General features: G+C 45.7%; 1 protein-coding gene across 10 annotated transcripts in view; it reads right to left on the reverse strand.

Moving 5' to 3' along the window:
• The window catches only part of Greb1 (growth regulating estrogen receptor binding 1), a 160,576-nt gene that overhangs the window by 16,290 nt on the left and 127,953 nt on the right, over positions 1-16,333 (reverse strand). For 6 of the 10 annotated variants that reach the window (XM_029554590.1, XM_017802495.1, XM_017802491.1 and 3 more), the window contains 5 exons: positions 15,231-15,853; positions 10,607-10,709; positions 8,127-8,309; positions 6,613-6,755; positions 2,259-2,420 (listed from right to left, as the gene is read on the reverse strand). In XM_029554590.1, the coding sequence (XP_029410450.1) occupies positions 2,259-2,420; positions 6,613-6,755; positions 8,127-8,309; positions 10,607-10,709; positions 15,231-15,853 (1,214 nt within the window). The remainder of the gene's footprint in view (positions 1-2,258; positions 2,421-6,612; positions 6,756-8,126; positions 8,310-10,606; positions 10,710-15,230; positions 15,854-16,333) is intronic. The other 4 variants (XM_017802492.1, XM_017802493.1, XM_017802496.1 and 1 more) reach the window with 3 other exon arrangements.

Below are 16,333 nucleotides of genomic sequence, written 5' to 3' on the forward strand. Positions count from 1 at the left end.
TTTTGCATTCCTCATTATTGATATATCACCAGAGAAAGTATTTGTATTATTTAAATTGACATTTTTGAAAATAGATGAGGTCAGCACACACACTCTCTCTCTCTCTCTCTCTCTCTCTCTCTCTCTCTCTCTCTCCCCCCCCAACTCCACCTCTGTCCGCTGAGGTCAAAAAGTTCCTCCTTGTTCCCCTACCCACCAGCTGAGGTCTTTAACTCTTCTTTCCCTTTCTGCCTAATCCGTTGCTATGGGTACCAAACACTCAAAACCTCAGGGTCAGACGCCTTTGGCCTGCTTACTTAAATCCTTAAAAAAGCTAGGATTGTCTCATACTATCAGATCAAAACGCCTAAAATTCTTTTGCACCACTTCCTGGCCTCAGTACAAACTAGATAATAACTCTGTTTGGCCAAACACTGGAACCTTAGACCTCAATATTTTAAAAGATTTAGAAAACTTCTGCCAGCATAATGGCAAGCAGTCTGAACTTCCCTACATCCATGCCTTTCTTGACCTCCATGCTAATCCCTCCCTCTGTGTCAAATGTTCTTGCTTCTGGCTGAGACAGTTTCACCAGATCCCAGTCTACCAGGGGCCTCTGCCCCTCCCCCTCCTCCCTACCCCTCCACCTCTGCTTTTGATCCTTCCATAGCTGATTAATTGCCCCTGATTAGAAGCCAGCCCCAACCTCCTCCCGCTCCCGAGGCTGAGGCACAGCCAAGTCCTCCCTCTGCTCTCCCATCACTATACCCTCCCTTGCCTTCCAGTTCAGGGGCCAGCCGGACTCCCCTCCCTTCTCTGCCTCAAACTCCCTCTCCATGATCTTCCCCACCCCCTCCCCAGCATTCTGAGTCTGGCACTCACTCTCCTGACTCCCCTTTATTCAAGGAAATCCAAAATCTTAAACATCTCCTTACCAAATATTCCCTAGTCTCCCCTAGTCAGACTCCTACCTCAAATACCCCATTTATCCCTCCTGTATCTGCTTCTACTTCAATTCCATACCCTGCCTCAGATACACCTGCCCCTGCATCCTCTCATGGACAGGGCACCCCTCCCACCTCTCCCACTTCACCCTCCTCCTAGGACTCCCCTTCTCTACCCCCTCCCAATCCCTCTCCTGTGTCAAGCCATACCTGCTCCCACACTCAGCCTCAGCTCCCTTCCCATGGTGTTTTTCCCCTCCGGGAGGTGTCAGACATAGATGGGGTCATCAAAGTCCATGTGCCTTTGGAGCTCTAGCTCAGCTCAAGTGCAGAATAGGCTCTTTTTCTACTAATCCTACACACTTCATACAAGAATTTAAATATATTACTCACAGCTATGATCTAACCTGGCATGATCTCTTTATGATTCTCCAGTCTACCCTCACCCCTGATGAGAGACATAGGGTCTGGACAGCAGCACAGGAATATGCTAATGAGCTTCATTCTACTAACCAAGCTCACCCTATTGGCAGTGAGGCAGTTCCCCTTCAGGACCCTGGGTGGGATTACCAACCCCCACCAGGAGGTCAGGCAGGACCTTCCCCAGGTAGAGCAGCCAGGGCCCACATGATCACTTGCCTCCTGACAGGTCTTCAGAGAGCTTCGCCCCCCAAGGTAGTTAACTTTGAAAAGCTTAGATTGATTACTTAGGGCTCTGCTGGCAACCTCCACAGGCATTGCACAACGCAGGTACACTTACATACATAGGCAATACACTCATACACATAAAATAAGAATAATAAAATAACTAAAATATTTTTAAAAGAATTCTCACAGCAAACTTTTTGCGTCTGTTTTTGAGATAGGGTCTCATGTAGCCCAAGTTGGCCTTAAACTCCTACATAGCCTTGAAATCATGATCTTCCTACCTCCGCTTTCCTAGTGCTGGGGTTACAAGCATGCACCACTATACCCATTTTCTGCAGTGCTGGGGACTGAACTCAGGGCTTTGTGCATGTTAGGTAAGCACTCCAACAACTAAGCCATATCCTCATCCCCACCAACAAGCTTTTTAAAAAGAATTGCTATTGCCCACCTTTATAAGTGAGGAAACTGAGGCTCAGTGATGTTAAGTGGCAAGCAACCAAACTAGCAAGTGCTACAAGGCTTACACTCAAGTGTGAGTAACTACCAAGCCCAGACCTCACCAGCCTCCTCCAAGTTCAATCATATTGTATGTGACCTGCTTCACATGCCCTTGACTCCTTGGGCAGCTATGTATCTAGGTCCCCAGATCAGTGACCAACCAAGCCCACTGGAATTCTAAGCCAGTACCTTGTCTGTGACGAGGGGCAAGCGCATGCTTTCCAGCTGGCCTCCAGGTTGGCTGAAGACAAAGTGGTGCTCCTTGGACTTGGGGATGATGAAATGGAGTTGGATCTCCTCTCCTAGCATGGAGTAAGAGAAGGCAAAGGCGTGCAGGGTGGACTCATAGAGCTGAGGTGTGAGGGGAAAGGACAGAGCTTATCATCAGAGTCCAGCTTACTTCCCCAAAGAACCCAGGCCCATCCTGGCCATGACAATACCCAGATCTCACCCACCTCTGCCACACAGCATGAGAGACCACAGCACAGAACTTTGACATCCAGGTCTGGCTACTGGCCGAGCACATCAAAGTGCTACCGAGCGTCCCCCGTACACCCAGAGCCTGGTTCCAGCCTGAATCCTGGTCATGCTTGCCCAGCTCTATCCTTTCCATCACCAAGCATTTCTGTTCTCAGAGCTTGACCTAGAGACCCATTCTGGGTCACCAAATAAAGTGTTCATGCAGATCTCATTTTGCATAAGTACATGTGCATATGTGTACATGTGTACATGTGGAGGCCAGAGGATAATCTCTGGTGTCATTCCTCTGGCACTGTCTACTTTATTTTCCTGAGACAGTCTTCCATGGGCCTGAAATGCTCCATGTAAGCTAGATGGGCTGGCCAGGGAGCCTCAGAGATCTGCCTATCTCCGCTTTCCCAGCACTGGGATTACAAGTGTGCAACACCAGTGTCCGGCTTTTTAATGTAGATTCTGAGGACTGAACTCAGGTCTTGATTGCTTTCAAGGCAAGGGCTTTAACAATTGAAGTAGCATACCAGCCCAAGAGTTTATCTTTAATCCTTTTTTTTTTTTTTTTTTGAGTACAGAGGATTAAAGTAGGGCCTTGCATGTGTTAGACAAGTGCTCTACCACTGAGTTTTGTCCATAGCCCATTTTTTAATTTTTGAGTTAGTGTCTAAAGTTGCTTAGACAGGCCTTGAACTTGCAATCCTCCTGCCTCAGCTTCCATTGTAACTGGAATTACAGGCCTGGGCCACTGGCCTAGCTTTCTTTTTCCATTCTAACAGGTGTGCTTTCTGCTGAATGTGTCTTGTACACTGGCATATTAACAGAACAATAACAACTATACAAGCTTGTATGCTTCAATACATAAAAGCCTGTGTCAGGCACCATTCCTTCTATCCCCTTTGCATTTTCACTAACAATCCTAGGAAGAATTGCCATTCCTAGGAGGCACAATTACTCCTGTCCCCAAATCTAATCTCATAGCCCACATGGCTGTTTGTGCGTATACATGAGTGATCCCAGCCCAGCTTTGTTCTTGGCTTGGGCAGCCTTTTGGGGCCCTCCCTGAGCTTTGTCTCTCCCTCTGACAGACCTCCTGTGTGTTGTACACACCAAAGCTGCAGAGGGAGGTGGCAGCCCAGTGCACACTGCCTCGTGTTCCCACCAGGGCTCTGCCAGAGTCACAGACTCTTCTAGGGAGTAAGGGATCTGATCTGGTGGGGCTAGGGTAGCGAAGGTGGATACATGGGAGGATTTTTTTTTTTAATAGAGGAGCATTGGGAGACAAAGGAAAGACAAGAAGGAGCAGAGGTACAGGGAGCAGAAACAGCAGCTGGGAAATGGCTGGTGCCTCTGCATTCCTCACCAGCCTGGCTCTAGGTCCCCTCACCATCCCAGGCTGGCTCCTATTTAACCAGGAGTCACTCCACCATCCAAACACAAGAGGGCTCTCCTTCCTGCCTCCTGTGCTCTGGGCTTCCACTATTGCGGTGGAAAGGGAAGAATGGCTGCAAACTTTAAGTAACAATTTACTGTTAAAAGTCACCACCATAACTAGTGACTAAAACCCACGAGTCCTTTTCCCAGTTCTTTAAAAGTCAAAAGTCAAAAAAAAAAAAAAAAGTTTCACATGTCTATTGGTTTAATCCTTCAAACAAAAGCTTCACCTCCAAAGTATGCATGGGAGGGGGAGGGTTGTTCCTTTATCTGGTATTACTAATTATTATGGGCCATTTGAAAATTGCCCTGTTGTGACTTTTTTCTAGTTCCCTGTATAGAACTTGTAATGCTAATTACTCTTGCCTTTACTTCTCCTTCACATCTCCCATTCATGATTCAATGACTGAAAATTGCCCTGTTGTGACTTTTTTCTAGTTCCCTGTATAGAACTTGTAATGCTAAATACTCTTGCCTTTACTTCTTCACATCTCCTATTCATGATTCAAGGACTTTCTTTTCCCCTTACAGACAAGAGTTATGCAATTTGGGAGTCTTTTAGATAAACACACTGAAGGGGGATTATCCAATTGCCTCACCCTGCATCAGCATGGAAGAAGCCAGAGTGGTCTGTGTCCCTATTCCCTACTGGCAATTTGGGTAACCCCTCCAGAGGATAGCGTGATAAGAATAGGAGGTAGGAATTGGCTAGGCAGTTAGGGTAAAAAGACCCCAAAGAAATCAAGCCAGTTTCTGAGCCAAAAGTCAAAATGTCCTTGGGCCTGTTAGCAACACACTCTGTTCCAAAGGCCAAAAATGTCAAAAGTATTTGGGAGCTTGTATCTAATCCTTAAAAGATTTTAGGGTTACTTCTTCAGAGGGGGGAATGTTGGAGGGGAGGGAGTGGGCATGGATTTCATCAAAACACCTTATATGCATGTATGAAATTCTCAATAAAGCTTTTGTAAAAGTTAAAAAGAAATGCTTCCTAATGTCACCCATAGTATAATCACACACTTGAAAATATATAGTGCTAAAGAAGAAAGGAGCTGCCTTTTGAGCAGCTGAGCTGAGGGCCAGGGTGACTTGGGAAAAATAAAGCCACTGAATGTTCTGCCTTTTGAGCAGCTGAGCTGAGGGCCAGGGTGACTTGGGAAAAATAAAGCCACTGAATGTTATTTCCTTCTGTAAACAGAACAAGACAGCAAGCTGGAGACTTTGCCTCCAACCTTCCCAGAAGCACCAAGGGTTTCTGTTCCCTGCTGTGTGAGGAGGTACCCCTGGCTCCCCATTGCTCTCGCCCTCTACTTCTTCCTCCCTCCCTTGGGTTCAAAATGAAAAGAAACTCTTAAGTCTAAAATACTACCGCCTACCTGCTTAGGAATACCCAGTTTCATGGGTCGTCTGTGAAGGCCTATGGTTAGGGAGAGACCATCCAGACTGCAACCTTACCCACAGCCCCTCCTCAGAGCTCACTAAAGAACCCCAGTACCCAAGGCCTTCATGACCTGGTCTCTCCCACCCTCCTGGCTCCTTCCTCAGGCCATCTATCCCTTATCTTATGTCCTCTAACCACACCCAAGCAAGATCACTTCTCATCCCTAGAGGCCTTTCTTACCCCCTCTTTTGTACATACTGTTCCTTCCCATTTCACCTGCCTTGGCCCATCAGCAAATTCTTAGTGATCCTTCAAAATTCTTTCTCTGCTCCCATCTGAATTATAAAGGTTGGGTGTCCCATATCTCAAATGCTTGAGCCTAGGGATATTTTAGATTTAGGAGTTTTTGAGATTTTAGAATGTTTGCATAGACTTCTCCAGCTGGGCATCCATACTCCAAAATCCCAAAGGCTGTAAGATCTGAAACATTTTGAGCATCGTGTTAGTGATGGCTTTTGGACTTTCTAACTAGGGGTGCCAAAGCTATGTCTTCATTTGTAAAGCAGAGATAATGAGGCTTAGGTAAGGACTCATTAAGAACCTAGACAGGATAGTTTCCTAGCCAGTGTACCTTGAATGGATTATAGGCATGGTTTAGACACAGTACTATGGTGATCAGCCAGATCTGAGACAGCCAGAGCCCTCAGCAGGGGCCTTACCCATCTATAGATATCAGGAAGGACTGATGAATAAGAAGGGCCTAGGCATATAGTAGATACTCAGTACTACAAATTTCTCCCCTTATTGATGTGATTTCTCTGCTACAACCATCTAGCCTCTCCTTCCTGCTTCATAGAGTTCTGAAATCTTGTTCAGATGCCCATCTCCCTTCCAGACTATGAACTCTAATGATGGGGGTCTGCATCCCAGGTCCTATAATAAGCACTTGGTAAGTATTCCTGGCACTGAAGTAACTTTTGGATTCTCTAGGACCTAAAGACAACAATGACACCCATAGTTAGTGAGTTTGGCCACTGATGTCTGAAGGGCCCCCCAGAGGCATCGCTGTTCTGTAGTGTCAGCAATGGACTTATAGCCTATGAGGGAGCCAGGCACACCTGCAGATCAAGAAGCAAGGCCTTCCAGAACTCTCATCTCCCACTCTGAAACACTGTCAGGAGACCACAGGGAAACAGACACATGGGCCAGAGTGTCACAGAGCTGCTAGAAGCAGAGAGCTGGCCAGTGCCCGAGGCCTACCTGGTAGTGGGGGTGGAAGCCCATGTACTGGTGGCACTGCTCACAGTGGTGGTACGTGTTGTACGCCGCGAACTTGGACAATCTCATACGTGCAGTCTGACGCCGCATGTACAGGTCTTCAGGCTTCCGGGACATCCCTCTATCTGCAAAGACATTCATAGAGTTAAGGAGCAGCAGGAGGCAAAACAAACACTTCACCCACTGTTGCTTCCCAAATTCAAGTGAGTGACACTCTCAAAATATGCAGGCTCTGCCTGCCCTGAGGTAGCAGCAGGTGAGAGAAGAGTCTCAGTGGGGAAACTAACAAGGAGAGAGCTCAGACTGTACTGCATTGTACTTATGGCTCTAAAAATGCTTCATAAACAAACCCATTTAAGGAACACGAACATGACAAGCAAAATCAATGACACTGCATCATCCCCAGGTTTTCAAGCAACTTGACAGGAGTAACAGTGACACTGAACCTTCATTAGATACTCGTCTATGGAAAGGACCCTCAGTGACAGGAAGCCATAGGGTCTCACTAGATAGCCCTGGCTGGCCTCCAACTTTTGATCCTCCTGCCCCAGCCTCCTGAGTGCTGAGATTACAGGTGTGTACCACACACCTGGTTTCTAGGTGAGCATTTTTCTGACACTGCATTTAAACAGACTTTCTTAGTCTATGCTAATTATCTCACTGGCCACTTCCAGCAATGTTGACTTCTGCTGCCTTCACATACCATGGAAGTTGGTGGCCCTAGGAAAAAGCAAGAGGCCAAGAACAGGGGAACACATGAAATCCATTTGGTGACAACAGTAGCGAATTCATAGGTAGAAATACACATCTTTTACCATCCATTCACCAACCCTTCAACCTATCCTGACCATGCCAAGTCAGCAAACAAGTGTCTCATCGCTACTCACAGCTTTCTGAGCAGCAAGTCTACCTTTCATGGGCTGTGTGGTGGCTTTTTCCTTCTACAGGCAGGAGGCGGTCTCAGTTCTGAATCAGGCTCTGGTTAGGTCCCTCATCACCACCAAAGAGCATCACTAAGAAGATGTAGCTCAGCCCAGCTGGATTCTATTATAGATAAGCCGTGATGTACTTTGGGTAGAAGTGAAGTAAGAGATTCAATCTGTCCTTCATAGTGCATGTCTCTCTGTGTGTGTGTGTGTGTGTGTGTGTGTGTGTGTGTGTGCATGTCTGTATGTGTGTGTGTCTGCATGTGGTGTTATGTACATGTGTGGGTTAGTACACTTGCCCACACAGGTGCATGTGGAGGCCAGAGGTTGGCAATGGGATATCTTTCTCAATAGTTTCTCCATCTTCTTTTTTGAGACAAGGTCTCTCCCTGAAACTGGAACTCATCTACTGGCTAGACTAGCTGGCCAGAAGGTCTCTAGGATCCATCTGTCTCTGCCCCCTCCCCAACAGCACTAGAGTTTTACATATGTGCACTACCATTCCCATCATTTACATGATGGTAGGGATCTGAACTCAGGTCTTATGTGTACAGCAATCAGTTTACTTACTAAGCCATCTCCCCAGCCCCTGACCTTCACTCTTGATGCTCTGATGATGGGAACAAATCAGACTGGCATCCTCATACTTCGGGTCATGAATGATGTAGTCAAAAGGCATCTTCTGGAAGAGCTCCAGGTCTGGCCAGGGATCAGTGAGCTGGAGGTAATGCCAATCTGATTCTTCTTGGAGGCCTACCAGATTGGCAGAAACACAAATGCAGGAGAAATAGGAGGTGAGAATGATTTATCTTAACTCTGCCCAAGAGTGATACATGGAACTGAATCATTATTGACCTATGGGTTCCTGGGGACTCTTCTTGTATCTAGAAGGCTCTGACACCCATTTTGCTCTACATCCTGACACCCAGGATGCTCTAACAAAGCAAGAACATGCACTTAGGTCTGTGTACACCCAGCCTTTCATTGTTTCCTCAAGACACAGGTCTTCCCCCTCACACTGACTGCTGCTCCTCCTGAGTTCTGAGCCCTGGCCAGTCCCACACCTCACCAGCATCTACTTAATAGACAGTAATGGCTCCTTGTACCTGTGATACCTTTGTAAGTTTCTTTCTCAACTCTGCTGTCTAAATCTCAGCCAGAGTGGCTCAGTTGTCACTCTACCTCTAAAAAGTGCTCGAATCACTGGTTTCCCCTGCTGAGGCCAGTAATACTCATGGCCTAAGGCACATTTTACACTTGCAAGCTTTCCTTTATACTAAGCATGGTACACCTCTGGTACTCACTAAAGGTTTGTTGGCTGAATAGCCAGCCATAAAGTCTAGTTAGCTCAACTCAAATTGCATTAACATATTGATATTATATATTATGATGAATGTGTAATACAGCCTAATAGATATGAAGCCCATCATCTACATGGGCAGTATACATGTCCATGAGAAGGACAGAAAGCAGGGAGTATTAAATCTTTAATAAGTACTTCCTGCGTGTATTTAATCTCCTTAATACCCTGTCAAACAGGAAGTATCCCCATTTTTCAAGAAAAATATTGAAGGGATAGAGTATTTAAGAAATGGTTGCATGATACAGGTGCAGTTACATACATGCAAGTAAAACATATACATAAAATTAAAATAATTTTTTTTAATTTTAAAAATATTTTATTTTTTATTTTATGTGTATGCATATATTGCTTGCATGTAAGTGTACTCATGTCGTGCAATGCCTGCAGAGGACAGAAGAGGTTGTTGGATCCCCTGGAACTGGAGCTAAGGACAGTTGTTAGCTGCCATGTAGGCACTGGGATTCAAACCCAGGTCTTCTACAAGAACAGCCAGTGTTCTTAACTGCTGAACCATCACTCCAGCCCCCTAAAATAATTTTTTAAAAAATTTTTTAAATCAAGTTGGAGAGATGGCTTAGCGGTTAAGAGCACTGGCTGCTCTTGCAGAGGGCCTGGGTTTAGTTCCCAGCACACATATGGTGATAACAACCATACATAACTCCAGTTCCAGGGAATCTGATGTCCTCTTCTGGCCTTTTCATGAGACAGGTGCACTTACATACATGTAAGCAAAATATTCATACACATAAAATTTAAATAACTTTAAAGGGTTTTAAGTTGTTTAAGAAAACAGAGTTTGAAGTTTCATGAAGTAGGTTCAAAACCTGTCTTCATCATTGATCTAGCCGAAAAAGCAAGGTGACAGAGACTGAAGAGCTTCCAGGTGTGGGGAAACCACAGAAAAGTCCAAGCTCAGGGGATGACAGAGGTCTGGATGTGAGTCCTCAGTTCTTAGTTTCTCCATGTTGAACTCAAGCCCATAGAGTGCTCACAGGAACTGCTCCGATGCCAGTGTGGTGGCAGCTTGTGTCCTTTACAAGGCAGTTAATGCCCCTCACAGAAGAAGGGCACAGATTCATTTACCAGGCCAAGGCCATGAATCACAGGAAGGGACATGAGGAGAAACAGAACATGTTTTATTGTCACACAGGGCTGTTCAGAGAGAACTTTGCCTCACTCAGAGCAAATCTGCCCAACAAGCAGAATACTACCACCCTGATTCCATAAAATTCTTTTTGGACCCACATATTGCCCTGGGGGTTTGGTTGCCCGAGATGAGGGAGAACCTCCTGATACAGGAATCCACTTTCTACAGGCCACAGGTCAGCACAGCCCAGTTCCTGCTTTGCCACAACCTAGCTGGGCTCTTCAGCATGTCAGAGACAATAGCTGTTCCTTGGGCTATGCCGAACATTGAAGGTGGAAATTTAGGGGAAGTCTCATACAGTGCTGACTCATGGTAAGCACTAATTAGCGTTACTCATTCTATTTCTATGAAGTTCTCTGAGGTACCATTCTATATCGAGAAAAATGACTACAGGAGAAAGAGAAAACCCTTAGGACAAGCTGAACTGTGAACCTGAAAGTTCTTCATAAAAGGGAGAGACACAGTTAAAATGACCAGGGACATCAATGGATGTCTGTGGACATTTTCTCAAGCCCAAGGATCACTGAGCAGACAACTCACTGATATTGATCTCCTCTTCATCATAAACATCCACTTCTGTCAGCCGAATCAACATCCTGGACAAAATGCTGAGGAACTGCAGGTAGGCACCTGTCTTCCCAATCTGTGAAGACACTGGAATCAGAGCCCAGCAGCAAGAAGCCTGTCCCTATACTAGACAACAGCTGGAACAGCCACCTGCCTCCTGCTACCATCTCACTAAAAGGTACATCATATAAATAAGAACCCCGTGGATACGAGACATTTGAGGATGTGTCGGATAAAGCCAGGACATGGATCCAGGGGAAAGGCCTTGTTCTCTGTGTCCTATGGACACAGGTCTGCTCTCTGCCCCTCACGCTGGCTTCTACTTCTCCAGCATCCTGAGGCACCTACAGCAGTATGGCAGGTGGTCCACAGACTGCAGGAGCAGGAGGCCTGCCCACACTTAAATCACCTCAGATGCAATGCATGACCACATTGTAACTAGCCAAGTTGTGAGTTGTGAAAGGGACTTTATCACAAGTTGAAGAAAGTTTGTTCCAAAAAAAGAAAGAAAGAAAGAAAGAAAGAAAGAAAGAAAGAAAGAAAGAAAAAATAAATAAAAGGAACTGACCAAAATGAAGTATGACATCATAAAAGAGCCTTACACAACTTCAAATTGTCTGTCCCAATCATTACGTCCATGTGAGACTTCACAATTCATTACACGGGTTAAACACCTGGCATCTCATTTCTCTCCTCTGAAATCCAGGAAAAGAAAGCATTTTCTCCACCCTACCTTCTCTTTCTACAACATAAAACCCCCTCCTCTCTCTGCCCAGCACCAGACTACAGTACTTACTGTTAATAATTTACTTGGGACTTATTAAAAAGGTACCCATGTGCTAACCTAAGACCCTCTCTGCTTACCACCTCACAATAGTTATCCCAGAGGTATGATTTCCACGCTCCTTGAACCCAGCTCCTGGTTCATAAGAAGTCAGCAAATGTAGGTGAATGGAAGTAACTTTTAAAGATAAAAATATGAGGGACTGGAGAGATGGCTCAGTAGTTAAGAGCACTGGTTACTTCAAAGGACCTGAGTTCAATTCCCAGCACACACATGGCAGCTAACAACCATCTGTAATGTAACTCCAGTTCCAGGGGATCTGCCTTCTTCTGGCCTTCATGGGCTTTGCACAACATGGGTGCACTTATATACATGCAAGCAAAACACTCGTATACATAAAATAAATCAAAAAGAAATTCTTATAATAAAAATATGAGTTTCAACCAGGGGGAGCTCCAGAGAATATATTTGCAATACATATAACAGACAGAAGATACAAATCTATAATATGAAAAGAGCTCTTACATGCCAAAGAGAAAATGATAAACTACCTAAAGGAAAACCAAAGAGAAACAAACATAAAATAATTGGAAAAGAGGGCTGGGAGATGGCTCAGTGGGTAAAGCACTTGCTACCCAAGTATGAGAACCTGAGTTTGAATCCCTGGAACCCACATAAAAGCCTGATGTTATAGCAATGCATCTGTAATTCCAGTGCTCCTAAGGCAAGGCAGGAGGGAGAGACAAGAGAATCCCTACAAGCCTGGCAGCCAGATAGCCTGGTGTATGTAGTGTTAAGAACCTGTCTCAAACAAGGTGAGGATCGACACCCAAGGTTGTCCTCTAACCTCCACATGCATGCTGTGGCAAGCACATGCCCACACTGAGACACACACTTACACACTCACAAAAATAAGATAAAATTACTGAAAATGACCAATGGACATATTGTGCCATGCTCAATCTTATTAATAATCCAATACACTATTTCCCACATATTAAATAGGCAAAAAACCTACAAATGGGTAAGATCCAGGAGTGAGTAGGTAAAGACATATGGGGGCTCCTTTCTAAGAAACCTGTCCTTTTCCCTTTCATCTGGGTATGTATATATGTGGATTCATGCAAAGGACAGAGGTGAACCATGAGTATCACTCTTCGGATGTTACCCACCTTGTTTTGTAAGACCGAGCCTCTTCATTGACCCAGAGCTTGCCAATTTGGCTTAGGCTGGCTAGCCAGTGAGCCCCAGGGATCCTACACACATACACACACACACACACACACACACACACACACACAAACACACACACACACGCTCCAGGACTGGGATCTCAAGTGCACACCACCAGCCCGATTTTTATGTGGGTTGCTGGAGCATTGAGCTCAGTTCCTCATGCTTGCATGGGAAGCACCTCACCAACTAAGCTAGCTCCAAACCCTAATTTTCCTGTTTCTTAAATTAGAAAAAGTAATATATAGCCATTTTAAAGACTGGTAATAAAGTACAATATTACCAATCCCATGTCCCCTCAAAGACAATGAGTTATCAGTTTGCCTCCCTAAGATTCTTTTAATATGTTCACCTATACAGTGAATTTTTCCTAACTGATATGACTATATATGTACACACATACACACACATACATACATATATATATATATATACATATATATATATATTCCTACAAATTGATTTCAAGTTAAATATCTTGGAGAAATCTCAAATTTCTGCAGCTGAATTCTAGGATACAGTTGTCCACAAATGTGTTCAGCTGAGACTGAGCCAGTAGACTTAGTTTCTGGGTCATTTCTCATAGTTGTAAATAATACTAAAATGTATGTTCTTACATGTATTTTGTGGGTTTGTACTCCTTGGGATGGATTCCTGAAAATGAACAAGCTGAGTGAAAAGACAGCACAGGTTAAATTGTTAATGACATGTAAGAAATGCTCACTGTGTGCTATCTATAAATCAGGCAATATTCTATTCTTTTAGGCACCATCTATCTCTACACAAAGGAGGTCAAAATTTGACCTTTGTTAGGTGATTTGAACAAAATGTGGCCCCAGGCAGTTGGATCCCAGAGCCTCCTCCCAGTCTCTGCTCAGTTTCAAAGAGCCTATCCCAATCTAAGCCACCCTCCTACAACAAGGGGCATTCAGACCCTTTGGACTTGTGTAGGTATGGGCATGCAGGCAGAATTAATAAGTTAATGTCAAGTGCCCTCCTCAATTGCTCCCCCCCCTTATTTTTTAGGATAGGGTCTCTCACTGAACTTGGAGCTCACTGATGCAGCTATACTAACTGGCCAGTGAGTCCAGGGACCCTGCGGTCTGCAGCTCCCCCTCACTAGGATTAGAAATGCATGCCCTGCCCAGCTTTTTATGTGGGTGCGGCAAGCAGATGCTCATGCTTCTACACCGAACAAGCACTTCACTAACTGATCCATCTTCCCAGCCTGCTCCCCATGTTTTTAATAGATAAAGTCTGTGAAGGACACATGGTGAACCAGGAGTGCACTGAAACCAGGAAGCGCAGCCACTGACTATAACAGGTCACCAAAACCTTCCACACATACTGGCACTTATGCATCTGATTAATGAATTATGCCGACGGAGCACCTTGGTGACAGGGCCAACTGCGGCTATGTGGGGAGATCAATCTCACCCTGAAATTGTAAGGAACTCCCACCCAGAATTCATCCTTATGCCCCACACATGCAGAGAAGGAAACTGAGATCAGACAATAGAAGGAAATTAGCAAGAAATGATAAGTGAACAGCACCCTTCCCATCCACATGCCCACTCTGTGCCATCAGAACGGTTCCACCATTGTGACAGGTAGTTTTAACTGTCAACTTGACATAATCTAGAACCATCTAGGAAGACAGTCTCAATGAAAGATTATCTGTGGGCATGGCTATGGAGGATTGTCCTGATTATGTTAATTGATTCAGGACGACCAAACCTATGAGTAGGTAGTACATGAGCCCTCCCAAAAAAATTTAGTAAATTTTCCTTGTAGCTTAGCAATTGCTGCCTTTCCTACGTGCTCAGGAGAAATGAATCCCCTCCCTCCCTCACCCTTCTCTCACAACACTCATGGTTAAAAAGAAAAACTACAAAAATAAGAAAACCCACCAACTGTCTACCCTCATATGGCACCAGATATAAACATAGTTTGAGGTCAAGTTGACCACAATTGTTCCTATAAATATTGTCTGTTTTCTTAAAATACTCCCTTTTCATCCTTCTCCCAGAGATAGAATAAACCAATCTGTTAGCTACTGTTGAGTAGCTAGCTGCTGATGCTTGCTATTTCTTGCTATAAAATGATATGGAAGACCCCAGCTCAGGGCCCAGGTTTCTTTTGGCAATAACTCCACCCTGGGTCCTGGCAGGTTAACAGAGATATCTTCTTGTGATCTCAAGGTCCCATCTTCTTAGTTCTTTGGCCAAATCCCACAGTATAGGCAACACCATTCCCTAGGTTTGGGTTCTGAATTTACAGGAGTAGGCATGCATGCAATCATATCTCTTTGCTCTTGACTGTGGAAGTGATAAAACGAGGTGTTTCAAGTTCTTGCTGCCTTGACTTCCCTGCAATGGTGGACTGTGACCTGGAAATTTTGAGCCAAAAGAAACCCTTTCTCTCCCGAGTTGTTTTTCATCAGGATATTTTATCACAGCCATAGAAATGAATCTAGAACAATCATGGAAGCAGCAAAGGGTAAGCAGACCCTCTGGCTGTGACTCCAATGACCAGCCTGGAGGCCTGGCCTGTGCCAGGTACAGCAGTCATGGCACCCACCTGAGGCGGCCCACTGAGCAGCAGCCTGCGGGGGTGGAAACTGTCCACACGGCCCTCAGCTCGGTTGCCATAATCCATGTGGCTGGACCGAGGCACTGTCCACTGCCGGTAGTAGAGGGACTGCTCAGTTGATGTCATCGTTTTGCTGAGCAGGGGGCGGAAGGAGCTGGTCCACATAACCGAAGGGGATGGCAGGAGGGAGGCAGCCTTGGGTAGGCCACTGCTGTCGGTGGACAGGAGCATGTCATACACAAGCTTGGGCAGGAAGACAACAGGTGGCTGCCGGCAGGCCTTTGCCATGGAGCACTGTGAGGCCTGTAGGACTAGCATGTTGGCAGTGGGCACTGCACATGTGGAGGATGAGCCCGAGGAGGACAGCTGGGAGGATGGGGTGGCTGGCACCTGCAGGCTCCTCCGGTTGGTTCTAAGGCTGCAGTCAGGCTGAGGGGCCAGCCCAGGGCTATTCCTGCTGATGACTGTTGACCCCTGACTCACTCGGAGCCGTTGCATCTCCCCAGGAGTCCTGCCTTCCTCTGAAGGACCACAGGGTGGAGGTGACCTGGCCAGCTCTCCCTGTGGGGGTCCCAAGGGCTGAACCAGGGATTCACCATAGAGCACTGAACCTGGAGGGGAAGAACATAGAGATGTCCAGGGACAACCTGCCACAAAAGCCCCAGCCACTCCTGTTCCTACCCCAAGCATCCTGGGTGCTTTAGGCAAAGATGCCTATGAATGTAGTACTTGGCTAATCCCTCACTCACAAATCAGAGCTTCCTTTAGTTAGAGTGTCATGCTAATACAAAGGGGTGTGCACATTTGTGGGGGAGACCACATCCACCTGGCTTGTGCTAAAACAAATCTGTTGGGCTTTACACTCCCCCTACCAGACCACACACTGGTGTTCCCTGACCTCAGCTAGGCTCCATACACAGCCCACACAAGCCTACAAGACCCTGAGCCTTTCACCTAGAACATTTCCTCCCCAGGAACATCTCTGAGTCTCAGCACCGAGAGAGTCAGTTTCTGGAATCTGTGTGGTGCCACTAGGTCCTAAATCTGTACCATGCTTGAGACAAAGCAAAGGACTTGGTTTGACTATGTAC

This window comes from Nannospalax galili, unplaced genomic scaffold (assembly GCF_000622305.1).
Source record: "Nannospalax galili isolate Female #2095 unplaced genomic scaffold, S.galili_v1.0 scaffold100, whole genome shotgun sequence".
NCBI classification, from domain to species: Eukaryota; Metazoa; Chordata; class Mammalia; order Rodentia; family Spalacidae; genus Nannospalax; species Nannospalax galili.